This window comes from Pelmatolapia mariae, linkage group LG23 (genome assembly GCF_036321145.2).
Source record: "Pelmatolapia mariae isolate MD_Pm_ZW linkage group LG23, Pm_UMD_F_2, whole genome shotgun sequence".
Classification (NCBI taxonomy): domain Eukaryota; kingdom Metazoa; phylum Chordata; class Actinopteri; order Cichliformes; family Cichlidae; genus Pelmatolapia; species Pelmatolapia mariae.
Window position 1 is genome coordinate 40,875,932 of NC_086246.1, and position 26,717 is coordinate 40,902,648.

Sequence of the window (26,717 nt, forward strand, 5' to 3'; positions counted from 1 at the left end):
GTTTGCTGTGAGCACAGAGGCCCTGAAATCGTCAGGCTCTCAGGTAAAAGTGAAGGTGTTTCTGCTCCTCTCAGAGTGTGCAGCAGGTCCTCTGCATCAGGATTACACTAACTCTACCACACCCTGCTCCGTGCCCAGGAGGAGGCGGCATCAGGGGTCCAGAAAGGATGGAGATGTTTGACTGTCAGTGGGAACCTGAGAAGCTCAGTCTGATGCCGGCTAACTGTCACGACTCATCAGATGGGGTTGAAACACTGAGATACCTCAAAGCATCAGGATGTCTCATTATAACTAAAAGGTGCAGAAACAGGTCTAAGGGTGGAGGAATGCTGTGAGGAACATCGGAGAGCTTCATTAAAACCACATCGTCTCCTGAACACAGAGCGTCCAACACATCGAGCTTTATCTCCAGCGTCCTGGGACCAGCTGAGGAGGAGGAGGTCGGTTTCATTATACTGAGGAAGGCCTCGTCTATCAGATGGAAACTGTAATAAGAGTGCAGCCACTTCATAAATGCTGCCCGTGCGTGTTAGCAGCAGCCTCTGCAGCCTCTCATTGATCAGCAGCTGCTATCAGGCAGGAGGAAGTGCTCTCAGCTGGTAATTACCTGCTTCACTCTAATGACCTTTCACCTTGGGACAGATAACCAGGCGGCGGCTTGGCTGCAGACTGAGAAACATGAAGATCAACTCACGGAGCTGCTTTTAAAAGATGCAGCTACAGCTTTGAGAGGGCTGATCGGGTCGAATCGCTTTGTCTGCACTGCAGCTTCAAATCCTCCCGTTCAGAAGAAAGACATCTGTTAACTCAGGGCTGCAGTTTTATTTTCAGCTGTCACTGAAATTCCTGAAAAACTACCAGCTGATGGACGACGAGCAAAAGATGAACCGTAGACGTTTGGTGTGGACGAGCTGGAGGAGCACAGCACTCATGGTTTAACTTTGATCAACAAGCTGCAATGAGAACATGGTTTTCTTTTTACTGTAACATTAAACTTGAACAGAAACATGGATCTCCTCTCTTTAGGCAGAACACATGAATGTTAACATCAGCGTGTGATGTGGGTCCTCTGTGCCTGACGGGATCCACCCACATTGCCGCAGAGTCAGTCTGTCACTGATAAACTGCTGCTGTGCACGTCAACACCAGTGTTTATTCTGGCAGGGCGGGGAACCACTTCTAGATTATGAACCAGGACTACTTTAGTGAAAAATGTGGAAAAGTCTTGTGATGGCAAAGTAAACCCTGCAGTTCAAAGAGGGCAGAAGAAAAATGTGCACAGTCTAAAATAATGATCTTTATTTATAAATGTAGTTTGAGTAGAAAGTAAACACAGTAAAAACATTCTCTTTTTTCACTGATTATTAATTTGATCTGGTCTTTTTGATTTGTTTGTAAAAGAAGCTTTGATACACTAGAGCTTCCAGTTAAATAAAGTTTAAAGCAGGACTCATGTATATTGATGCTTTAGCTTTGTCTGCTGACTGGTTCTGGTTCTGAGGATCTCGCTGAACTTTCTGTGCTCCGCTCAGTAACCCCGTGTCTGTGCTCCAGGATCAGTGGGACCACGTGGAGGAGATCGAGCTGGTCAATGATGGATCTGGTCTTGGTTTCGGCATCGTGGGCGGGAAGACGTCCGGAGTGGTGGTCAGGACGCTGATACGAAGCGGTGTGGCCGACAGGGTGAGTTTAGACTTTAAAATATAAGAAATACGTCTGTGTGAAGAGAATCACTGAGATTGTTAAAGCTCAGAGCTGGCCTTCAGCCCCATGTTCTGGGGGTCTGTGTGTAATCACACTGCGTGCTCTCATGAGCGTTAAACCCCAACGGCGAGAAATGTCAAAGTGCTGAAGCTTATGTTTACGGCCAGTTTTACCCCAGAGTGGACCGAATACTGGGGTGTGTTGATCTCATCTGTGTGCTCTTCTCCAATCAGGATGGGCGCCTCCGCACAGGTGACCACATCCTTCGAATCGGGGCAACACCTACCAGCGGCCTCACCAGCGACCAGGTAGTCCAGGTGCTGCAGGCGTGCGGGAGCCGCGTGAACATGCTCATCGCCAGAGACCCCCAAGGTCAACAAGCAGCAGCACCTCCTCCCCCACCACCTCCTGTCTCTGCCCCCGTTTCCTCTTTACCACCCCAAACCCCCGAGCTGCCTCCCCAGAACCCGCCCCAGCGGCGTTTCAGCAAGGCGGTGAGTTCATACGGATCAGAACTTACAAGCACATGGTGACTCTGAGCCAAAACATGTAAGCTGACTCTGTGTGTGTGTGTGTGTTTGGTTTCAGCCCAATCTGGAAGGATACGAGATCCATGAGGTTACTCTCTCCAAGATGGAAGGACAGAGCCTCGGCATCTCCATCGTCGGCTACAACCCTCTGACCAGCCAAGGTGAGAGAGAGACCACTGTGCTGTCCCAGAAGGACGTCACACATCACACGGAGCTCTGTGACAGAGCTCCGTGTGATGTCACATGAGGCTCTCTGACCGTCAGCCTTCAGTCCAAGTCTAAACCAACTGAAACTTTCAAAACTTTTACTCTGAAATCTTCTTTCAGTTGTTTGTGTGTGAATATTTGTGGTGGATTTGAATCCAGGACTTTCCTGCTGTGAGGTAATAGTACTAACTCTCTCTCTCTGTGTTTGTCTCTCACTTCATTCAGATGCAGTCGGTGTGTTTGTCAAACACGTGGTTCCCGGCAGCGCAGCGGATCAGAGTGGGAACATCCAAGTCCAAGACCGACTGATCGCTGTAAGAAAGCTACTGTTTTATTATAAGTGAACCCAGTTTGTGTTCTACTGTGCTGTGGGGGTGCTTCAGGAGGATGGGGTTCTGACCACAGTGAGCGCTTGGTTTGCTTTGCCAGCAGTCAATTATTCCTGTTGGGCAGGTGTTGGATTTTGCACCAATTCTGTTCTTGATCCTTAAAGACAGGGTTTGTGGGAGGTATCGGGTTTGGCGGTCTCAGCTTGTGGTCTCTGTTTGTGACTGCCAACTTCCTGTGGGTCGGGGAGTTTAAGTATTTAGATTGCAGGTTTAGTTTTAAGAAGAGTTTGAAAAAGATGAGTGCTTAGATTTAGCACTCAACGAGCGTCTGTTCTCGTTGGACATGAATGTTTTTGGTAAGTACATAGAAAACTGAAGGGTCACTGGGTCTTGTTGAAGAATGAGGGGAGGTGGGGGAGGAGAATGACAGACTGGTGGTGTCAGCAGTGATGGTGATGTTGTGGAGATGAATGCTGGGCGTATAGGTGAAGCTGTTGATTTACTGGGTGGTCTACATTCGTGCACTCATCCACGGCTGTGAGCACTGCATCCACACGGAAAGAATGAAGCTGAGGATACGAGCAGCAGGAATGAGCTCCTTGTTTGGGCTTCAGGGAGGCAGGTGTGCATGGATGGATTCTTGCACGGATGAAGCGTGAGCCAAAGTAAAACATGACCTTGAGTAAATGTTTGCCAGATAAGTTTCCTGCCATGCCGCATATGGTGGCTGGTTATTGATTAGTTATGTGATGCTATAAAAGGTTGTAAATGTTGAAGATGCACAGCTCCTCTGAGGAAAGTGGTTCTGGAGGCTTCTGCAGAAAAACTGAGGCACATTCAGGCTAATAAAAATCAAAAATCTTTCATTGTTTGAGCCGTCTGCCACTTCCCTGGTTCCCCATCATTTCAGCTGATTCTTGAATGTGGTCTGGATCGGCTTCGGTTTGGTCGGTTGCACTCATGTTATCTTGTTGTTTCTCCTCCTCTGTCTGTCTGTCACAGCTGGACGGCGTCAGTCTGCACGGTCTGACCAACCAGGAGGTTCAGGAGGTGATGAAGCAGACGGGTCAGACTGTCATTCTCACTCTGGTCAGGAAGAAAGCCAGAGCTCTGGAGAGATCGTTGGATAAAGGTAGATAAATGTTTTAATCCAGTTTTGTCTGCCAGTCTGTGTTTCCTGAGTACTGTCCTGTGGGATTACATGATGGCGTCAGTACTTTGACCGCACTCTGGTTCAGTCTGTGTGCGTCACAGTGGTTGTCTGATTCTGTGGGAGGGTGTAGGTCAGAGGACCCACAGAGTCCTTAAATGAGCACCTTGACTGTGTACAGAGCCGGCGACAGCGTCCCGTTAGACACCGGCATGCAGATCACGCTGACTCGGCACACAACGAGGAGGCGGAAAATGAAGCCCGAGTACGCTTCTGTGAGAACGATAAACTGACTTTTGACGTCACCGGGATGTGTGCGGGGCTGGACACAGCTCTGACTGCATGGTGCTGAAACAGTAATGTGCTCCAGCGGGAGAAGTTAACTCTGTGCTAAACTTATCGCAGCTTTTCTTCCTCCCTCCTATGCCTCTATCCTCTTACCCAGATTAAGATGACAAATTTGTTTACAACTCGGTGTAATTTCCCCAAACTCTGCTGCAGGAGGCTGCGATTCGTCCTTCACGCCGTCCACAGAGATTAATTCGCACGCTTCTAGGTCATTTTTTTGTCTTGCGGTCGGCCGGCGGCCCACACTGGTCAGCCTCCAGGTCGGAGAGACGCAGGTGATTTTTAAAAAAGAGGAGTGCGAGGCTCTTATCTCCTCCAGACGTCTTTTCATTTCATTACCGAGGAAGCACAGAGGAGGAAATCGGCTCAGGTTTTAACTTGTTATAATCTGGTTGTTTCTATGGCTCTCTTATCTGCGCTGAGTTATGAAGAGAGTCCGACGGGAAAGTGAGCTTAAATAAATACTCATCAGTCAGGAGGTCAAAGGTCAGAGTGAGCTGAGGGCTCCTGGGTGATCTGCTCTGTGTTTAGATAGATGGACTTACAGGACCACTGTCAGCATCCCACAGAGACTCGATGAATAAATTACAGACAACAAAACTCTGAAAGACGTTCAGATTAATACAAAATTCTATTAAACGGCACATTTATTCATTTAGGGGCAGCACGGTGGCACGGTGGTTAGCACTGTTGCTACACAGCAAGAAGGTCCTGAGTTCAATTCCACCATCAGGCCGGGGTCTTTCTGTGTGGAGTTTGCATGTTCTCCCCGTGTTTGCATGGGTTCCCTCCGGGTACTCCGGCTTACTCCCACCGTCCAAAGACATGCAGCTTGTGGAGATGGGTTAATTGATTAATCCAAATTGCCCATAGGTGTGAATGCGCGAGTGAATGTGAGCGCGAATGGTTGTCTGTCTCTATATGTTAGCCCTGTGACAGACTGGCGATCTGTCCAGGGTGTACCCCGCCTCTTGCCCTATGACAGCTGGAATAGGCTCCAGCACCCCCCGCGACCCTGAAAAGGATAAGCGGAAGCAAATGGATGGATGGATTTATTCATTTACTCCATCCACCTATCAGAGAGGCCACAACCTTAAACCTTAAATTATCCACAATGATCAAACAGTTTTTGTATCACGCTGTAAACATGTTTATTTGTGCTGTGATGTTTAAACATGGGGATCTATGGGGACTGACTCACTGCTGGGGCCTCAGCTTCAGTTCTGTGATTGGTTGATGCTTCTGTGCCGTCAATAAACACCCACCCCCAGACCTGATCCACAGTCCTTATTGAGGCCTCTCTCAGTCACGCTGGTACCAGCTCAGTGCCGTCAGTGCTCCTAAAATCTCATGTTTAGATACATCAGTCACATCTTTGTCCTAAAATAACAAATTCTTACTTCCTGTTTCTGTGTGTGTGTGTGTGTGTGTGTGTGTGTGTGTGTGTGTGTGTGTGTGTGTGTGTGTGTGTGTGTGTGTGTGTGTGTGTGTGTGTGTGTCAGTGGAGAGAGAGCCTTCTCGAGTTTCTCTCAGGAGGTCATCGGAGGTCAAAGCTCACTTGTCTGAGTTTGGATCCACGATGATGAAGCAGGAATCAACAGACCTAAACTCAGCACAGCTAAACAGGGGTGAGACACACACACACACACACACACACACACACACACACACACACACGGTTGTGCTTGTCATTCAATCATGAAGCAGCAGATCTATGTGGTCTTCAGGGACAAATGTCTCCGGTCTGTCAGGACTAAAGACCCAAAAAGACCGGGGGGAGGAGGGGCTTGAAGACCCTAGGGGTTTCTTGATGAAAGTGCAAGAAATTGATAATGAGAGCTGAAGAAAGGAATGATGGAGGTGAAAGTGCAGAAAAACAGACTTAATGTTAGACGACCTTTGCCTGACAGACCTACGTCATCATCACCTTCCTCCAGGTGGAAATTGATTTTATTAACACTTCACGTCTGTTTGCATGTTCCGTGGCTTTGGGTGGATCGAAGATCCAGAAAGGAATGGCAGTGTGGTTCAGTTCGATCTGAACTGAGGCGCCTCAGCATGGACTTATTATCTGCTCAAATCTGAGACCTGCGTGTAAAAGGTTCTGATGGTGCACACTCGGACAAAGCTTCATCTCCTGCTATATAGCGCCTACCTCGAGAAATATACACCCGTATCAGCCGATGGGAAAACTTCCTCCCTCCAAACCACACCTGCTATCTTAAACCTGATAACAGAGGCTCGTTTCAGGAGTTACAGGAAGTCTGGATTTCTCTGATTTTTCTCTTAGCGCTGTCCTCCTCTTTGGATCACACTCTTATAAATAAAGGTTCATTCATCGTCAGCTGCCCACGTACGTCATCCACAAGTTCCTCCTCCTCTGTGGTGTCACAAGAAAGCCCACTGCTGTTCTTCTTCTTCTCTCTTACACAGATGCAGGCATCAGTCCACGTTTCTTTAAACTCTAAGCACAGCATACAGGTGTGTTTAGAGTCTACTTCTGCTTCAGGCAAAGTCACTGAAATGCTGTAAAAAACAGGATTGTGTTGGAATTGTTATCTGTGTAACGGAAAACCTCAGATCAGCTCCTTTCTTCATTATCGCTGACAGATGACGTCTTTAATACTTGATATTTATTATGAATAAATAAGAGGTAAGTGTGTTTAATGATGCTGATCAGGCAGTTAAAAGCCTTCTCTCTGAAAGCCTCTAAAGATGTGTGATGCAGGCCTCTCACGACTCTCCTCACTGAATTATTTCCTCTCTTTTTATTCCTCATTAGCTTTGCTAAGTGGCCAAAACGCCACGCTAACACTTAGCACGCCGCTTGGCTGCTCCCGGCCGACAGATGTAAAGTGTCCGAGCTGTCTGACAGCCTCGCAGCGATGTATTGCCCCGTTTATTCAGCCAAACGCTGCAGATTAATTGCTGTGTGAAGGCCGGGGTTAGCAATGCTAATTTAATCAGAGGCTGTTGTTGTAGGGCTGCCAGAGCTGCCTCAGAGCGCTTCGACATGCGAACGGATTGGTGGGATCATGGAGGTGTTTTTGTGCAGCTCAGCAGCGGCACCATCCTCCCAGAAATCAGGTGCCGGCATTCTGTAATCTGCTGCGACTATCACCGCTGTATGACGCTCAGCTGCTTACTTTACACTTTATTTACGCGTTGAATTCCAATGAGCTGCACGACAAGCCGGCTCAGCGTATCCATGAACAGTCACACACATGACCGGCTCGCACATGGTCAGTGCAAGGGTCACGCTCATGTCAGGTCACCTGCCCATTCATTCGCCCATTCACTCATCTGTCCATCCATCCACCCATCCATCCATCTATCTTCCAGTTCATCCAGCCATCCCTCCATCTGTCCATTCATCCCTTCATCTGCCCATTCTTCCATCCATCCGCCAGCCCATCCATCTGCCTATTCATCCATCCATCCACCCAGCCATCCATCCATCAGCCCATCAACACATCCATCCATCTATCCCCTGTTAATCCAGCCATCTACCCATCCTGCCATCCATCCATTCATCCCTTCTTCTGCCCATTCTTGCATCCATCCCTCATTCATCCAGCCATCCATCCATATGACTTAAATGATCAGAGTTACTGTGCTGTGATGTGGTAAAGACTTCCTGTGTCAGAAGGTGGTCTGGAGTCAATAGCCACCCACATCCATTTGCCCCAGGTCGTCGCTGGACGACCTCTGCATCAGCTGATAGTCTAAACGGTCTGTTCAAACAGAGCGATTCTCTCTCAGTGGTCCACTGAGCTCTGACTATCTCAGTGAAACTATCACAGTGTTCTTCTGCCCAAGTACTACAGTACTCTCACACTATACTATTTGTTTGCAGCACTTTAACACTTTTTGAAGCTGATGAGAAAACTGTTGGTGTGTGTGTGTGTGTGTGTGTGTGTGTGTGTGTGTGTGTGTGTGTGTGTGTGTGTGTGTGTGCGCGCAACAACAGAGGCAGAACTGAGGGCTAAGTGGGAGCAGGCTCTTGGACCGAATTATCAAGTCCTGGTGAGACAAGACATTCAAAATTATTAAAAGCTTCACAGTGTTGCTGAGATCCAGGACTCAGTCAGTGTGTGTGTGTGTGTGCGTGTTTTATCAGATGGTGAATTTGGATCCCGTGATCGAAGACGATGAAGAGCTGCAGAAGTCATCGAAGCTGCTGCCTGTCCACACTCTGCGTCTTGGGGTCGAGTTGGACTCCTTTGATGGTCATCACTACATCTCGTCAGTGGCGCCCGGAGGCCCCGTCGACAGACACGGAGTCCTGAGACCCGAAGACGAGCTGCTGGAGGTCAGATTACAAGCTGAAAGTCATCGTCAGCTTCATTGTCTCACAGATCGTACCATCAGAGTCGCCCCCTGCTGGACATCAGACAGACTGCAGCTGTGTGACTGTGAGATATAATCATGTTTTGTTCTTGTGTAGGTGAACGACGTTCAGCTGTACGGAAAGTCTCGCAGAGAAGTGGTGTCGTTCCTCAAAGAGGTGCCTCCTCCGTTCACTCTGGTCTGCTGCCGACACCCGATCGCCGACCTGGAACCAGAATCCGAATCTGAACCAGAACCAGTACTACGACTAGAACCGAAAGCAGGACCGGCCAGACAGTCGCAGCGGGGTGTGGAGGAGGTGAGAACAGGGCTGTTTATGGTGCCGTGGGATGGCATTTGTAGTAACAACTACTTTATAAGCAGTTATGATCGTAAAGATGAAAAGCATCATTGTTTGGTCTGAAATGCTGCTGGAGCTCTGAGAATAGCCGTGTGCTGTCTGTCAGATCGAGATGAAGCTGTCATCGATGCTCTGCAGTCAGACGCTCCTGAGAGATGATAGCAGTGGCAGACAGGTAACCTCTGCAACCACACACATGCACACACACGAATGATAAATGGACTGGTTGTTCTTATAGCGCTTTTCTACTCTGCTTGAGCACTCAAAATGTTTCATTCTACCGTCCACGCACACACATGCACACACACACTTTTTATATGCTTAAGTGCTTACTATCTACCATTCATACTCTGATGGATGCATCAGAGAGCAACTTGGAGTTGATATCTTGTCCAAGGATGTTTGGCATGCAGAGCAAAGAAGCCAGGGATCGAATTGCCAACCTTCCTTCTCTACCTCCTGAAGAGGAGGGTTACAAGAAGGATCACGAACCCTGGTGCACTGTATTTGTTATATGGACAGGTTCACTTCCTGCTGTCACTCTGTGGAGTATGAATTAAACTCAGACAGCTCCATCCTGAGTTCATTCCTGAACATTTCTTAAAACACTTCTCCATGACAGGAAGCGTTCAATGAAACAATCAAGCACCCGGCCTCTAATACCTGAGCTAGCAGCGTTAGCTTCCTAAACTGCTGATCACGCAGAGCGATCGCTCGGAGAATATGAAGTTTACTTTAGGACAGACCTCCTCAGTGCCAGGTTCGTCGACCTTTCCTGCTCAGGTTTATGGGTGAGGAGGCAGAGCAGGTCTAACGTGTCCTTGGGCGCATCCATGTGTGTGAATGTGAACTGGTGAACGGAGAGTGTTGCACGAAGCACTTTGAGTGCTCAGGTAGAGTTGGAGGTATTTAAGGACCAGCCCATTTATCACTTATTACGTGTGAACATCCTGAAACACGTCCTCGCTGAGCGTGCTTTAACTGCCGTTTAAATGTTTCTGTGTCAGGAGCAGGTCTCACCTGTAGAGGTGGTGCTGAGGGAGGAGCGGACCCACTACACCCAGGAAGAGGATGAGGAAGAAGAAGAGGAGGAAGATGAGGAGGATGAGGACGGAGAGCTTGCTCTGTGGTCTTCGGACATTCAGGTGTTGGAGCTGCAGAAAGAGCGAGACAAAGGCCTCGGCTTCAGCATCCTTGACTACCAGGTAAGAGTGGCAGCTCTGACGGCCGATCGTACGGGCCAGGAGACCACGTCAGACTGGCCTCCCAAAGTCTGAAAAGGTTTCACCTAACAGGTGTGTGTGTGCACATCCGACTTTCTTTTAAGCCTTCTATTGTGAAGGTTTTGCTGCCGTCCAGCTGCTAGCATTTCCTCACGTTTCGCTCTGCTCGTTTCTAGTTTCACGTCACTCTGGTAGACTGCAGGTCAATGACTGCGGCTGTTTGTGTGAAGCCGGCGGTAACGTTAGTATTTCTGAAAGTGGTGTCCAGAACCAGCTTCCATCTTTAATTTTGCTCTGTGGCTGTGAACCATGTCAACGTCCCACTGAAAACGTTGTTTAAGGGGAACGTGACCAATTTAAAGGAATCCATTTTGATAACACCTCCGAAGTATCTGGACACATGCTGGACTGAGGTCGGACAGGTCGGGTGAGGTACACCTGCGGAATCTCAGAGCCTCAGAGGGGGACAAGGATACCTTGACACTCCAAAAATTCTAGGATGGAAGGAAAACCCCAGAGCTCAGGCAGCTCCGAGTCCAGACAAACAGCTCTCTTACAGGAAGGTGCCACTGGTACTCGTGTGTTTCCCATCTCCTCGCGTGTTTCCCATCTCCTCACAGGACGGCGTAAACGGAGTGAAGCTGAAATGTTTTAAAGTGAAGCTCATCTCAGAGGTTTTAGATTCATCGCTGTCTCTGGAGTAAATTTGGGAAACTCTGGTGTGTCTGCTGTCTTTATCTTCTCCAAACCTGCTTCAGTGCTTTATCTTTAGGCGCAGCTTCACCTCTAAGACCTCAGCCCCCTCCTCCTCCTCCTCTGTCAGACCCAGCTGAGGTGGTGGAGCGAGCTCCAGCATAACTCCCAGTTGGTCCACATCATGTCAGCCTGCAGACACGGGATCTGCCCAGGAGAGAGGGGTGTGTGTGTGTGTGTGTGTGTCTGTGTGTGTGTGTGTGTGTGTGTGTGCGTGCGTGTGCGCGTGCGTGCGTGCGTGCGTGTGTGCGTGTTAGCTACACAGTGTGATCCGCTCGTGTTTCTGGCTCTTGTTGGCCCTCGTCCTGCAGATGTTTGCAACGTTTCGTTGCCGTGGTTCCTGCTGCAGCGTTTGTGCAGAGTGAAACTTCCACACTGTCTTTGCTGTAAAACGAACCGCTTCGCTGTTGGAAAACTGAGATTAGAATTTGGTCTGAATTTTCCTGAATCTGGATTCCAGCAGCTCTACAGGCTGAGCAGGAGGCTGCTGAGCATGCTTTGTGGTCCCAAAATTGTGAAAGCGCGTGAAGTCGTGGAGGAAAATGTTTTTTGTGCATCACCAAGGATTGCTCCAGTGAATTTGTTCTAGAGCACAAACTGTAATGACATGCCTGTAAAACAGTCTGATGGTTTAAAAATAAATTGGTGGCCTAAGAGGTCCTTTTGTTCGTGCCTGATCACATCTCTGTTACATGTCCTCGTTGTGCTCTGGGCTGCCTCTGGTTCTCCTCAGGGTCACGGAGCTTGTAGGTCCATACGATGGAGTCCGGCCAGGGCTTTCAGGACCTGATGACGAAGTCTCAGACTCATCGTGTTACTTCGGTTTCTCTCCTGTTTGACTTTAATATGATTTAAAATCATCGGCAGTAAGAACGAAGCTTTTGCCTTAGAGTCAATCCGACCTGCATCATATTTAACAAAATAAAACAAATCAACTTCCTCACAAATCTTCACCCTCTCTATCCTCTCCACTCTCTGTATCTCTCGCCCAAGGGCACGTCGGCCCAGTGTTCCTGCCAAACTGTTTCCTGTTACCGACTCTCGCCTGTCAGAGCTGAGTGAAAGATGGCCGCAGGCAATAAGACGAGAGCTGCTGTCTGTCTGGATTCTGGCTCATAGTTTCTTCTGAAACAGAGCGAGCAGCTTCGTGGCGCAAATACGAACGTGCTCTCCAAAGACTGAAGGAGCTCAGTTCGGGTCTGAAACCATCGGCGTGAGGGTGGTACGATTCTTTATCCTTACGCCACGGCCGGATCGCAGATGCACTGGTGGTCACAGGATACAAGAAGAATCAAAGCCGCCACAGTATTCATCACATGAAGACAAACTCTGCCTTTGCTCTATTGTCAGCTTTTAGAAAAACACTTATCTCAAAGCGAGTCTCACCTGTTTGCAGCCAGACACGTATGGAAGCACTTGGCACGCCCGAGCTTTAAAACAAGCTGACAGAGTTCGAATTTCCTCTAATAACAGGTTTTAAAATCTCCCTTCCTGCTGTCATTAAGTCCTCAGGCTCCTCCCACCAGAGCACGGCACAAGCGCTGTGATGGCTCGCGCCAGTCCCACTTCACGTCGAGCCTTCACACACAAACCGCTGCAGCGCAAGCTGGAGGGCAGTGAAGTGCTGAGACCTCTAAGCTGAGACCCGGTGTTTTCGCCCGGTGAACAGAAACACTTTCACAGCTGCAGCGCTCACACAGCTTTCTAATGTGATTATTCTTAATATATAAGACAGAACATGGGTCTCATCATGTTCTCTTAAACATGATGAGACCCATCTTTGTTTGGGTAATAACCTCATATAGTCTGTGCAGGACGTGGTTCTTCTGATTCGTGAGATAAATCCACGTCTGTGTTCTCTTTAATTTCTGAGGTTGCCACGCTCAAGTTTCCAAAAGGGCATTTTGTTTTGAAGAATCCAAAGAGGAATCTTTTCTAATTAAAATGAATTTTTCTGCCTGATAGAAGATGAGTCTGTACATGCCCGTGAAGCGCTGATGGGCGAGTGGCCGAAAGCTGCGTTCAGGTTTCTGTCAGTTTTCCAACGAAGCCCACGTTAAAGTAAGAGAACGTGGAGCGTCCAAATGTTTTGGGCAAGTATTGATTAAGTTCTTTAAAGTCAGAAATATGATAAAACACGAGAGGCACTGAAAGGTCCTGAAATATGTTCTTTAAATCAACAAATGTAAAGTTGAGTGAGAGCTCCTAAAATATTTGGGCTCGTGTTTATTTCGGTGAATAAACCTCCCGAGTTTGATTCTCTGTGGCATCGCGAAGGTCTTCAAAAGTCTAACTTTGTGCAGACGCCCTGCAACCTACATATCCAAAAACACCCAAACCCTGCTCGTTGTTCTGTGTGTGAAACATTTCACTACTCCTGGCAGAAACGCTTCTAATTTCTTTTTTCCAGCCCCTCCTACGTTTTTCTGATTCCTCCACTTCTTGACTGCGGCGGCCTTTCTTTTTCCGGAGGATCTTGTAGGAGTGGAGGACGTGAGTTCTGACTCCTCACCACCTGTAGCCATGTTGTTCAGTCTAAAAATATAGCTGGCTTTGTTCTGGCAGCCTCAAACTTGGCACGGCAGCTCGTACTGCAGCGCGGGCGATGCCCGGGGTTCGACGCCGGGGAATTCACGCCGCGCACATCCGCTCGCACCAGGAGAGGGTTTGAGAGTGGCGCGGGAGGCTCTGGGGGGAGCGTGGGTTTGGCCGGCCTCATAGTCACTCTGGTTAAAACTCTGAGCAGAGAGCAGCGCCGGCGGAGGAGGAGGTAATCGCCTGCAGACAACATGTTCTGTCACACTTCAGATGGGCAATGGTGGTATTAATTAGTCGCGTCACTCGCTGTGGGTGAAGTGTTTACGAGGCTGAGGAGAAAATGAGTGTCCTGAGACAAATTACAGGTCAAATAAAGAAAATGTTTAACGTGCTTCTTATTTCTTCCTGGCTGACTTGTGGAGATGTACAGCACACCGTGCACCAGAAGTTTTTATCTGATTATAAGATGAAAGAATTTAAAGAAAACAATAACCTCAGAGTCGTGTCAGTAAACATGCAGCAAAGCATTCATTTTTTAGATAGCTGTAGAGCATGCGGCTTCGTTTAAGGTTCGAGGGTTAATTTTAGAAAAGGAAAATCTTTTTTCACAGCACATGACTAATAGCATGAGCAGGATAAAAGCTGCTTATTTACTGCTGCCCTCAGCAGCGACCATCACAAACCAAATGCTCAGATTAATTCTCTCAGAGTGCTGACACTCGGCCCAAACAGGGATGGATGGATGGATAGATATTTTACATGACATTTAGAGTCAGAGAAAGAAAAACAGATTTTCAGTGTCGTGGCAGATATTTGTCACGTCTGCGTGCATGCGACAGACTGCCAACGTATCTAGGTGTACCCTACCTCTTAAACTTTTGACACCCCCCCCCCCCCCCCCCCCCAACCCTGACAAGGCAAAGAAAAAATGTTATTTTCTTTGCCTTGTCTTTGCTTCTTGTTTCTGTATTGGTGTGAAACAGGAAGCAGGTCAGCTGTCCTGAGAAGACGCACTGCTCCCTGGGGTCTTTGAGTTCAGTCTAGTTTTAACGTCCGCAGACTCTTGTGGTCTCGTCTTCATCAGTCGCTGAACGTCCTTAGCCTCGTCTTCCTCACGTCTGTGTGTTTGTGTGAATGTGTTTGCTGTTATTTCTCTGGTCTCTGGCTCCCCCTGCCTGTCCTCTGTGGTGGTGGTGATGATGATGGCGGTGTGTCTTCCTCGCTCTTCCCTGTGAGAGTGATGAAACAGACAGGATGATCTGTAATGGTCGTTGTCCCACTTCCCTCGACTCTGTGTGAAATATGAGCTCGGCTGATCTGGGGTCGGTCATGCTGGGCTGAGAGTTGGTTAAAGATTTCCGACTCGGTGGATGAGGCTCTTGGTTTTAAACTTGCTGAAACTAAAATTGGGAGCTGCTCTAATGGCCTCGGTATACCAAACGTAGACACAAAAGAGTCCGTGAAGGTTCTCATCCAGTTCGGGTAGTCTTAGGAGGTGAGGAGGAGGTGAGTGGACTCGCCACCTTTTGTGGTTTTCTTTTGAAGCTCTGAAGATGTGAGCATTTCTGTCTTTGTGCTGTTTTTGGTTTGGAAAGATGGATGTTTTCAACTTTCCAAACCACAAAGTTCCGATCTCCCAGGTTCCTTAAAGTTGGCATTTCTGCAGGACGAAAGTTTGTTGGTCCATCTGCACGTGTTTCAGGCGGTTCCTCCTGATCATTGATTATTATTACTAATTATTAATGTTATCCCCACCTGTTCATTCACAGTGGTTCTCAAACTATGGGGCGTGGACCACCGAGGAAAGTATCTTTTTATTGTTAATGTTAAAAAAGATGAAATCGTGTTGTTTTGAAACCTTTTTTGTAAAATTAGCGAGCAGTTGTAGATCACTCAAACACAAGGTCATTTCAGGTGTAATTATTCCAGGGGAGGGGCTTATATTTCCATTTTATGTGATTTAAAACGACAGATCGACCCTCGTTGGGGGGCAATGGCATCCGCCCAGTCCTGACTGCAGCATCAGACTACAGGAGGTGAAATTTGGTGTTCTGCTTTAATGTTTTTCCTCTCCGGCTCGCAGGACCCGCTGGACCCCGGCCGATGTGTGATGGTGATCCGGTCTCTGGTACCTGGCGGTTCAGCGGAGCTCCACGGCGGTTTGCTCCCCGGAGACCAGCTTGTGTCGGTCAACCGCACCCAGCTGGACATGCTCAGTCTGGCCGAGGCTGTGGAGGTTCTCAAGTCTGCTCCGCCTGGTACGGTCCGCCTGGGTATCCGGAAGCCTCTGGTGGTAAGTCCAAAACGTAACCCTGACCCCTGCACTAACCTTTGGCAGGTTAGTCACCTGCTCAGCCAGGTGAGCAGGTGACTAACATGGACCCAGATTTCCTGGTTTTTGGTTCAGACTGGTTGGTCTGAGGTTTGAAGGTGTTTTATGCCTGAACGCATAAATCAACCGCTTCCAGTGTTTGTTCATCCGCCAGCAAATATAATCCCATCACTGGGAAAGTGATTCTGCAGTGATGTCAGAGCTGCGAGAGTAAATGAAAAGAGCTCCTTCTGTCTGCATCACATGAATGAACTGCAGTGGACTCTTACCTGCTGAAATCTTACCTCGGCCTCCCGCTGGGAGAGCACCGTGTAGTTGTGGTGAACCTTCATGCCTCCACACTCTTCTGTAGTCTTCCTCTGTGGATGGACCTGACTTCACTCTGATCTGCATGTTTGTGTAGGTGGAGGCACCAGAGAGGAGGAGAGAGGACAGCAGCACATCACTACCTGTGGCAAAGGTACACGCACACACACAAACACACACAATGGTAATAGAGATGGAGGGCATTCAAATCCTTGGTGATGTGAGGATATTGTTGCTGTTGAGCTCTCTCTAAGGCTGTTCTGTCCTTCATCTTGCTCTCATGGTTTGGATTCTGATGATGGTGAAGCACACAGTTGGACTCCTCACTTGCTTCCTTTTTACTTGAACCCTCGCTGCCTTTGTGGCCTCACTGAGTTTCCTGCTCTGAATGAAGGCATTAAACAGCACTGTGTGTGTGTGTGTGTGTGTGTGTGTGCGTGTACATTTGAATTCGAAACATGTTTCATCATTAGAAACACGTTTCACGTGAACACACGCCGTGGGAACAAGAAAAGTGCAGATAGTTTCAGTATAAAGGTTGTACAGTTTGATCTGTGATGGATTTTACAGGTGTACCTAATAAAGTGGACTCTGACTGTCTCTGTTAGAAACGTTAATCAGTCCAGACTAATTGGACATTAAGATTTTGTCCCCCGTCACATCGCTCACCTCCTCCCTCGCTGCTCTGCTCCCTCCATCTGTGTTCATCTTCCAAATGGAAATCTTTCTGTCTTAATCTCCTCTTCCTGCTCTCCTTTCACTTCAGTTTGCTTTATTGGTCTGGATACCAGATGAACGGCGCTGCCAGAGCATCTGACCATAAAGAAAGATGAATCGAGGGCTGAATGAATGTAAATAAATATGTAGAGCGTGACGGGGATGAAGAGAAATGGCTGCTCGGTTCAGACTGAGTGGAGTGAGTTTGAATGTAAAAGATCCTTTTTTTGATTATTTCTGATCAGGAGCTTTTAAATTTGGTTACCAGAGTGCGCAGGACACTCACTTCTTTAAAGTAGTATATTCAGAGATGAAGTGTAAGGTGGGGGGCGGGGACCTCACCTGAAACCTGCCACTGATGCAGCAGCTGCAGGACTTTACACCAAACTCCATTCAAAAATCATGAGATTTTACTGGCATGTTCTGATCGCAGTCAGAAATCTGCAGATTTAACGGGCGCTGCTCAGATAAATAATAAAGTCTGTAAAGCGGAAACATTCAGCCATGAAACAGTTTTATTAAATATCAGAAACAGGTGCAGACGTTCTGCAGTGAGCAGAACGTGCGGAGGCTGGTTCCATATCGGATCCAAACAAGATGGAAAATCTGCTATGAGGTCGTCTCTGTGGTGAAATGTGCTGAAAACATCTCTGAAACTGGGAGCGAAGAGTACAGGACTTTGGTTCTTACACTTATAAAAATGAGCGTGTCATCAGCCCAGTGCATGCTGGGAGCAGTGAGTCGGGCCAACGGAAAGTGAGATTCTCTTTCCTCAGATTTCATTTGGATGTTTAATGGCCATCATGTTTCTGCACCTTCCTCCTTGTACATGAGCTCAGCTGTCCATGAAACGAGGCGAGAGCTCGACGTCAGCGCTGATAACCCGCCATGACGTCATCTTCCCTCTTCCTGCTTTCTTCCATCTCACTGCTCTTCACTCTTGTGCCTTCACCTCCATGCTCCCCTCTCCTCTATCATCTCCTCCACATCTTTCTCTCTCTCTCTTTCTCTCTCTCTCTTGCTGCTCTTTCATCTCCTCCTCCTCCTCCTCTCCTCTCTTTCACCTTCCTTCACCCTCCTCTCCCTCCTCTCTGTCTCTGTGAAGCTGCTGACTCAGCGGGATGGTTGAATGGTATAAAGTGCTCCATCAGCTCAACCAGCAGCAGCATCTCTCTTAAGTGGAGGGGTGGAGGGGGGTACTCTGAGGACACTCTGGTCCTCCAGCATCTGTACACGTAGTACTGCAGTACTACGACTCACTAATACTGCAGACAGAGAAGAATACAAGCTGTTTGTCTTTGCACAGATACTTATGGACAGAAAATTTTACAGAAACTGAGACGTTGTTATGGTTTTTGTCTGCAGTTTGTGACATCACAGTGTGACATCATTATGATCGCAGCTGTCAAAATCAAATAAAGTAATAAATAATCCAGTGAATAAATGAATGAACCCTCACACACGTGAAATATTAAAAAAAAAGTGTGAATTTCTTTTTCAGTCAGTCTTTGCTGAGTAGAAGCACAGAAAAAAGTTTGGGAAAAATTTTCCAAAAATTAATGTAAAACTTGAGAAAAGGAGTAAGAAAATAAACGGAGGGGTCTGTGTGTTTATGAGTAAACACAGAAATTGGTGACTGAGTTCAACCTTTAAATAAATAATTACAAAAGCACCATCAAATACATTTTAATGCATGTCAAACAGACTGATACATGTATCACGCTTTTTACTGCAAAGCTCATTCAGACACACACACACGCACACACACACGCATGCATGCACTCACGCATGCACACACGCACACACACATGTGCACGCATCCACACACGCACGTGCAGTAGTATGGGGGAGCCGGGAATCGAACTGCTGACTTTTGCTGGTAGGCGTCCTGTTATAGTTGCTGATTTGTGTGTTTAGCAACACGTGGATTCATTTTCGCTTGACGTGTCACTGCTCCGTACCTGAGCAGGTGGTTGTAATTTGCTGAAGAAAAGCAGAAGCCTCTGATATCTGCACACGTGTCTCTGAAGCATCAGCCCGCTGAGCTCGTCTTTGTTCTGCCATTTCTGCTGAGTTCTGCTCTTCTTCGTGTCCTGTGCCGTTGCCGTCCTCTGCGCCGCTGTTTTATTTCCTCTTTTATATGCAGCCCATTTGGCTGAAGAGGTTTTTTCACAGCCCACAGGTCTCTGATGGGTTTCCATAAAGACGGCCGGGTCGGCACTGACACTTTGCTGCCGGATCCTTCTCTGTCACACTGACCAGAGAGAGACCCCGTTACACGCCCACGCCTCGTTAACTTTTAGAGGTCAGGTGTGCAAGAACGAGCTACTGCCGTCGTTTCACTTTATTCTGCTCCTGTTTGTGCAGATAAAGAGCTGCCATGGCGCGTTCAGCCGGCTGAAGCCTGCGTACGACAGAAAGCAAGCCAGAGGAACCCAGAGGACACCCGAGACCCGCTTTACGGCTGCTTCACTTTATTTTACTGAGAAGGCTGTAAAACCACGCTGCTCAGTGTCTCCACTGCAGTAATCTGATTACTGCCCACTTTGGCCAAATGGATTTCTGAACGTTTCAGCAGTAGCTTCAGCAGCTCTGGGTTTAAAACTGAAGCCTGTCAGAGTTGTTTGATTTGTCTACAGGACTTCCGGTTAAATTCCTCTGCTGTGTGAGGTTTGAAGGTCTGACTCTTGGTCTCTGGAGTCACTTGCACACCTTCATAGACTGTATATAAAAGATGGACATAGTCACTGTCATGTCATGTGAAGTTTCGATATAGAGCGAGCACCGTGTTGTTGTTTTTTAAGTGACCAATTTTCAGAAAATAGGGTGGAGCTCTAAGGTATTAGCTAATGCTAGCTAGCCTGGTTCTCAGTGTACATCCACACACAGACACAGTTAAAATCCTTACACGGCCACCCAAACTGGAGCTCCGCCTGCTTGTACGGTCTGTTAGTACAGTAACCTTACAGCGGCCATGTTATTGGTCAGATTATGTCATTTTGACGGTCCAGAGGTCCAGTTCATGTGACGCTAGCAGACAGCTAGCAGCTACAGCCACCTGTGTCTCCATCCACCTGTCAGTCACAGAGGCCACGCCCCAAGAAAGCTAAAACGTCCCCTGCACAGTTATGAAGAGGAGGGAAACGTGGGAGTCTATGTGGAGTGACTCACTACTGCCTCTGCTGGACATCAGGGGAACTGCAGCTGCAGAAGGAGGATCATTAAAGACTGTAAGCCCAGGTGCGACCTCTGACCTTTGTTTCTGTCACACAGCAGAAACATGGCTGTTGGTGGAGTTTCCTGTGGGAGCGATGCAGTTCTTTTCTTTCCTGTGAGGATGGTCATGTAGTCATGTGACTCTGCAGTCACTGCAGCGAGGCGGTGAAGACGGTCGTTGAGGATCCTCACATGAACCGCGGCGCTGCAGCGATGCTCCGTCCTCATCGTCTAATGGCAGAGATATTAAATGACAGCGTCTTTAAATCTTATGAATATGAGGCCAGGCAGTCACGGCCAATACACATCAGTCTGCAGAACATCCTGTTAGCATTATGAGCTCTCTGCCGCTGCCGCCGTCTGCTCCTCACCTCCATTATACGCCGTGATGGGCCGGCTTCCCGGGCCCAAATTAAAAGAAGAGGAGCAGAGTCCTTGACGATGAGGCTTCGTCGATGGAAATTAGCCTAAGTGTTGTCATTAATATTTCCCGGCGCGGGCTAATGTCTGCATCGTAATGTTAAGAACAGGATATCCCCTCAGTATCTGCTGAGGAGGCTCTTTGGGGAGTTGGAGATGAAGGCTAATGTCCAAAGTCAGGCGAGTTTTAGATTTAGTGCGAGCTGCAGAGACACTCTCACACTTTCACATGAAACACTGGGAACCATGATGGATTCTGATTTCTGCCTCCTTTTGTCCTTCACGACCTCCAGAAATCCAAATTGAGTCATCTTGTGTGTTTTCCACAGACACGGGAGTCATCTCGACTGTGAGTGTTGCATTATTTCTCACACCTGTCCTCTGAGCAGGTGTGAGAAACAAGAAACCATTAAAGAGCAGAAATGAGCTGAGAAACCAGAAAGTCCTTTCAGATTCAAATCTGTTTTTAAAGGCGATCCGGCCAACAAAGCCGAGTGCTTACAGGAATGATAAAAATCACGTCTAACACAAGCAGACAGAAATACAGTCAATCAGAGCAAATGGCTAATGACACTGTTTAGTCAATTGCATTTGATTACGTCTCTGCAGCGCTGCCAGGTGAAAAATGTCTCCGTGTGTTTATCGATGCATCTCGTGACACGTTGGAGGCTGAACATTCTTCAGACATGGTGAACCTGAGCTCATTGGTGAAGTTTGAAGCTGCTGGACTTCCTGTCGTCATTTCTGTCTTAATTACTCGGTCGCTCCTCTGGAGCTTCGTCTCTGAATGCTGCTGTCTGTGTTTCAGGGTTTCAGTGAGGCCGCCATCCTTCCACAGAGCCTTCATCTGGAGGAGGAGGAGGAGCCAGAGCTGATCCTGGATGCTCTCCCTCGCTACGCCACCTCCTCTCTGACCTCTGACCTCCGGCCAGAGGAGGAAGGCAGGGAGATGGGTGTTGATGAAGAGGAGGTAGAGCCGGAGGGCAGTGTGAGCCCCGCCCCCAGGAAACCCCCTCCATCTTGGGAAGAGTGGAAGTTGGCCTCCCTTACCCGAGCTGGGGGGGCAGAGGAGGTGAGTTGACGAGCAAGAGGAAGTTTCATTGACGTTGACTCGCTCACACAAAACATGAAGTGAACTGCCGCGAGCGGCGAGGTATTGGCGGTTACTCATTACCCTGCCTACGGTCCCCCATGTTTCCGTGACTGGGGGTGGTGCTGCCTTTGCAGCGACCCCCCCAAAAAACCCGGAAACTGTTCTAAAGCACGACTTTATTAATCTGACGTGTCCAAACTGCCCGTTGGTGGTACGGCGGGTTGAGAAGCACTGTTTTTACAGGGGAAAGAGCTGGAGAACCATACGCTCTCCTGACTCCACCTGCACTCAGGTGGTTTTAGGCTCAGACACACCTTATCTCCAGTTTCTGTCATACTGTTCATATTTGGGTATTAATATTTCCAGCATGTTTTTAATGGGAAAAGTTCAGCAGTTTAACATTCGTATATTCTCTAAAGGCTGATTTCCTGCGTGACCTGATGAAGGTCAGAACAAAAGTCCTGACATTCTGCTTCTGTATGTATTTGTAGTAATTTGGTGGTTTTTGTCCTCAGGCCTGGAGCAGAGAGATGCTGGAGGAGGAAGACCTGCAGAGATCGGACCGTGAAAGCATTGCGTCTGTGGGAAAGCTGATTCTGGGTGAGAGGAGAGCGCCCAAGTCTAAATCATGTTTAAGATAATTTAGACTCGAGATCCATGATCTCTCTTTTTCTTTCCATCTCATGACCTGGTGAATAGGAATAGGATGTCATTTAAAGAAAAACAACCTAGATCAGGGTCAGCGGTTCTGCAGTTCATGGTGAAGGATGAGGATGAGGTCCTCACAGTGATAGCAGTACAGATGTTTGTGTGTGTTTCAGGTCTTCCAGACTCCAGAGACAGCGAAGCAGACTCTGAGCTGACTCTGACGGACACTGACACCGAGTGAGTTCCTGCTGCACCTTCACGCTCGCCGGCACTCTTCCTCCTCATACACACTCACTCGCTCAGAGAGTCAGAGCTCTGTTATCGTGCTGTATGTCGTGTTTAAACAGCCGTATCTGCTAAGAGAGGCCGGATCTTCTGGAAACAGAAGCTTCGATCACACCCCAAGTAACGTCTGGTGTCCTCTTCGCTGCCGGGTTAAAGTTGCCCACAGTGCTGAAACCTGCTAACTGTTCGCAGCTCACAAACTTAGACCTCACACACACTCATTTTCTCCTGCATCAGCTCCTCTTGCGTCCTGTCACAGTGCTGTGGCACCCTCTGCTGCTCTCACACTTTAACTGCAGTCTGATTTCTCCATGAGTCAACTGTTTCCTGCTGTTTTTAATAACATATGGTCAGCGGGCACCCAGCGCTCACTCTCAGCCTCGTTAGATTAATCTGGATCATCGTGGTCACAAACCAGCCTCAGAGTTTAATCACAGAAACTTCCTTTCTGTGTTTTTTCTTCCCCTTGGAGGTCTGTCAGGAGGATTGATACTGCGAAGAGGAAGAGGCGGAGCCAGGGGGGAGCCTCTCTGCCAATCAGAGGAGGCCACAGGTAGGACAGCCGCTTCACGTTCTGCCGGTTTGAACACAGATATAAAAAGGTAGACACCTCAAATGTGGGTGTGTTTCTGTTTAGAATCATCGCTGCTTTATGTGGTTAAAGTTTGACATGTGTCTGTGGCCCAGCATCTCACCTGTACCTGATTTTCAGGCTCAGGTTTTCTTTCTTTCAAAAAGTAGTGTTTGACTGTGGGTCTGTGTTCACAGTGACTTGCCTGAAAGAGAGGAGGGGGAAGGACAGGAAACACCTGCCTTCAGCCACTGGGGACCGCCCCGCAGGTAACACACACACACACACACACACACACACACACAGAGGTACATTATGATATCCCAGGAGACCGTGTACAGGTCAGGTGACCCAGAGAGACTGGTACATTATTCAAACTTCCACCCTTGCTGCTGTGCAGGGTGGAGGTGTGGCCTGAGGAGGGTCAGTCTCTGGGTCTGAGCATCGTCGGAGGTCGCCATGTCATCAAGCGACTGAGGAATGGAGAGGAACTGAAGGGAATCTTCATCAAGCAGGTTTTACCCAACAGCCCCGCCGCCAACACCCACTGTCTGAAGACCGGGGACAAGATCTTGGAGGTAGGACCTTGTCTAATTCCTGAGTCTCTATACACACACACACACACACACACACACACACACACACACACACACACACATGGGCGCTACATCCATAGTTTACACACAGCCTGAGACTGAATCTTTCAGAGCGACCCGTTTATGAAGGAAAAGACTTTATAAGTAAAAACAGTTTTGTGATTAACATTTTCATAATGTCTGACCTTCAACTCCGTGTGTGTGCGCGTGTGTGTGTGTGTGTGTAAAGGTGTCAGGTGTTGACTTGCGAGCTGCCAGTCACGAGGAGGCGGTCAACACGATCAAATCTGCCCCGAGCCCCGTTGTCTTCATCGTCCAGAGCCTGACAGCAACTCCACGGGTACACACACACACACGAATCTGTATGAAGTTCTAAGCTATCAACTTTTGTTAACTGAGCATAGACAGAGGTTTCTGTCTCATACATGTCAAACGCTCCAAAATGTTTGATTCTTCGAGTTTCTGTGTGTTTAATTGTGTATGTATGTGTGTTTCAGCCCATGTCTCTGACAGCTTCAACCATCAGCAAATCCCAAACGAAGAGGATGGAGTCTCCGGTAAGAGCTCCACACTCTGTCCGTCTGTATTAACGAGGACACAGAAATGTATGTGTCTGTGAGATGCCTGCACAGCTCAACAGAGACCAGCAGAGGGTGACACAGCCTCAGCACAAACAGCGGCATGTCATTCCGGAGCTCAGAAATCACATTTAACAGATTAGATCTGCTGCCTGTGGAGACTCAGATAAGATGAGACTGAATTTATTTTTCCCAGGATTTGGAAAATCCATCTTAGAGCAGCCAAAGACGACACGAGCTGTAACATAATCATTTACAACATGACAGAAACAACAGAGACGAGTTTAATAAGTAAGAAATGCAACAAAACACTGTGAGAGCAGCTGAATATGATCCCATAAAACAGCTAAAAATGGGACAAAATAAAAACATCTTACTGACGTGGGCTAACGAAACAAAAGGATCGGCTGTTTCAGTGTGAAATAAGATCTGATGTTTGATGGTGTTTGTCCTCAAGCTGCAGACGGGCGCTGCGTTCACACAGGGCACGGTCCTGGTCTGAGGATCAGTGTGAGAGGACGTCAAAGCCTCAGCTTCAGCCATGCTTAAACCACACTCACCATCATACTCCACAGTCTTTATCTAACGCCTTTGAGACAGATGGACAGTATAAAGAATCCATAATAAAGCTGGCAGCTTGATTAATAAATATAAAAAGAATGAAATAAGACGGAGCTCTGAGACAGACGTCAGGATGGAGTGATCGATGCAGGATTGTGCTATGCAGTCACACGAGTCCTCAGAGCTTCCGGTGTTTCTTTGTTAATGGCAGCATAGCCTCCAAAACTCTGATGCAGGAAACAGCAGCAGAAACTGCACGAGAAAGACAAACTGGAAAAAACAAAAACTGAATTATACAACACAAAGTCTGCTGTGGTAGTAGTTTGACTTTACACACTGCAGGCGACCTCTACAGTTACTACAGATGACCAAGCAGGGCTTAGATCAGAGTTTAAACTGAGCCGTGCAGCACGGAGCCTAAAGGTTGGAGGTCATATTGGTGGTGGTGATGATTGTTTCTTGCTCACAGCTGCCATTTAGTTTTACCAGGTTTCAGTGTGTTCCAGGCTCCTATCTCACACAGCCCGAGGCTCGTGCACAACCGTCCGCACACTTATGGTCTATAGTCTGAGTGGAAGTCAACAGAGTCCATGTTTTTATGAATAAATGTGTTTGTTTGCAGAAATCAGAGGTAGTGCTGCCCCCCCCGAGACAGCCCCCACCCTACAGGCCTCCCAGCTACTCAGACAAGGAGCTAAACTCTGACTTGGAGGAGGCCAAAGGTCAGTAACACACAGCAGAAACTGTTACAGTGATGTGGTTAAAAGTCGTCTTTATTTTCTATGCTTTGGAGAAATATGTAGTTCCTGTCGGGATTATGGGAAGACTGGGTGAAACTACAACCACTCCTAAGGATGGATGTTTATCATGAGCTATATTTCTCATTAATGCTCACCGGGATCTTCCAGACTTCTGATTGGTCAGCAGGCAGTGATTTCATGTCTGTCCTCTGTAGCAGGTTAGGTCTGCAGTTGCACTGCCTTCATAACACTGAACACACACAGGTAACCCTCTGTATACACAAGCACACCTGCAGCCTGTGCTGGAGGGCTCACACTACCTGACCTTGGCCGGCCGGTCAAAGCCCAATCATCTGTGTTCTCACCAAATTTGTCATATTTTTGAGCTTTTGCACTCTCAGATCAGCCAATCAGCCAGCGGCAGCATGTGACCACAGAGCTGTGGCTGGGGGGAGGGGTAGGTAAGGGGTGAACTCTGTGCATGATGCTGTGTGGACTCGGGTCTCAGAGGAACTGTCGGCGCGTGGTCAGGCCGGGTCACTTCCCTCTATCGTCAGAGCGTCACAGCCAGAGAAAGGTTTGATCGCTTATGTCCTGCCTGCCACTTGTTTGCTCAAAGGCACTACGCCAGCAGTGCAATGAAGCAGAGGATTTAGCTGCGTGCACGCGTCTGAACAGGTTCAGGTAAAAGCTGAAGCAGGAACTCAGCCCATCACGCTCTTAGCTTCATCTCAATCAGGTCACGTCTGTCTGAAGAACGATTACCAGAGAATCTGTTTCTGCAGCTGTCACTGAATATCTGACGGGCTTCATTTCATCTCAGATCATCTCCTCGATTTCCTTTCAAGGATCGGTGTCTGAATGTCTGTGTCATGTGTTCCAACAAAACTGAGATTACAGCAAATATCTGAACATCTCAGTTAATCTGGACTTGTTTTATCTCACATTAACTCACAGAATATTTCACATTGTGTAGTTTTTCTTGCTGAACCTCATTGGGTCTCATTTTGGATCATGTTAATTTACTTCCTGTGATCTGTGGCGCTAATTATTTTTGAGTCTGTTTTCACTTTTGTCTCAGTAAACATACATCAGTATCTCACTGTTTGTGTGTGTGTTTGTGTGTGTGTTTGTGTTTCTGTTTTTGCAGGCCGTGTATGAACCGTCAGGCCCTCCGTCCCG

General features: G+C 47.9%; 1 protein-coding gene across 2 annotated transcripts in view; it reads left to right on the top strand.

Moving 5' to 3' along the window:
- Positions 1-26,717, top strand: part of patj (PATJ crumbs cell polarity complex component) — an 86,058-nt gene that overhangs the window by 10,126 nt on the left and 49,215 nt on the right. Inside the window, exons 7-28 of one of the 2 annotated variants that reach the window (XM_063467929.1) lie at positions 1,555-1,683; positions 1,938-2,198; positions 2,293-2,395; positions 2,667-2,755; positions 3,773-3,902; positions 5,771-5,896; positions 8,239-8,294; positions 8,389-8,580; positions 8,716-8,916; positions 9,065-9,133; positions 9,966-10,163; positions 15,556-15,765; positions 16,208-16,264; positions 21,272-21,535; positions 22,072-22,156; positions 22,378-22,441; positions 22,962-23,042; positions 23,258-23,329; positions 23,461-23,638; positions 23,886-23,996; positions 24,154-24,213; positions 25,418-25,517. In XM_063467929.1, the coding sequence (XP_063323999.1) occupies positions 1,555-1,683; positions 1,938-2,198; positions 2,293-2,395; positions 2,667-2,755; positions 3,773-3,902; positions 5,771-5,896; positions 8,239-8,294; positions 8,389-8,580; positions 8,716-8,916; positions 9,065-9,133; positions 9,966-10,163; positions 15,556-15,765; positions 16,208-16,264; positions 21,272-21,535; positions 22,072-22,156; positions 22,378-22,441; positions 22,962-23,042; positions 23,258-23,329; positions 23,461-23,638; positions 23,886-23,996; positions 24,154-24,213; positions 25,418-25,517 (2,836 nt within the window). The remainder of the gene's footprint in view (positions 1-1,554; positions 1,684-1,937; positions 2,199-2,292; positions 2,396-2,666; positions 2,756-3,772; positions 3,903-5,770; positions 5,897-8,238; positions 8,295-8,388; positions 8,581-8,715; positions 8,917-9,064; positions 9,134-9,965; positions 10,164-15,555; positions 15,766-16,207; positions 16,265-21,271; positions 21,536-22,071; positions 22,157-22,377; positions 22,442-22,961; positions 23,043-23,257; positions 23,330-23,460; positions 23,639-23,885; positions 23,997-24,153; positions 24,214-25,417; positions 25,518-26,717) is intronic. The other variant, XM_063467930.1, reaches the window with a different exon arrangement.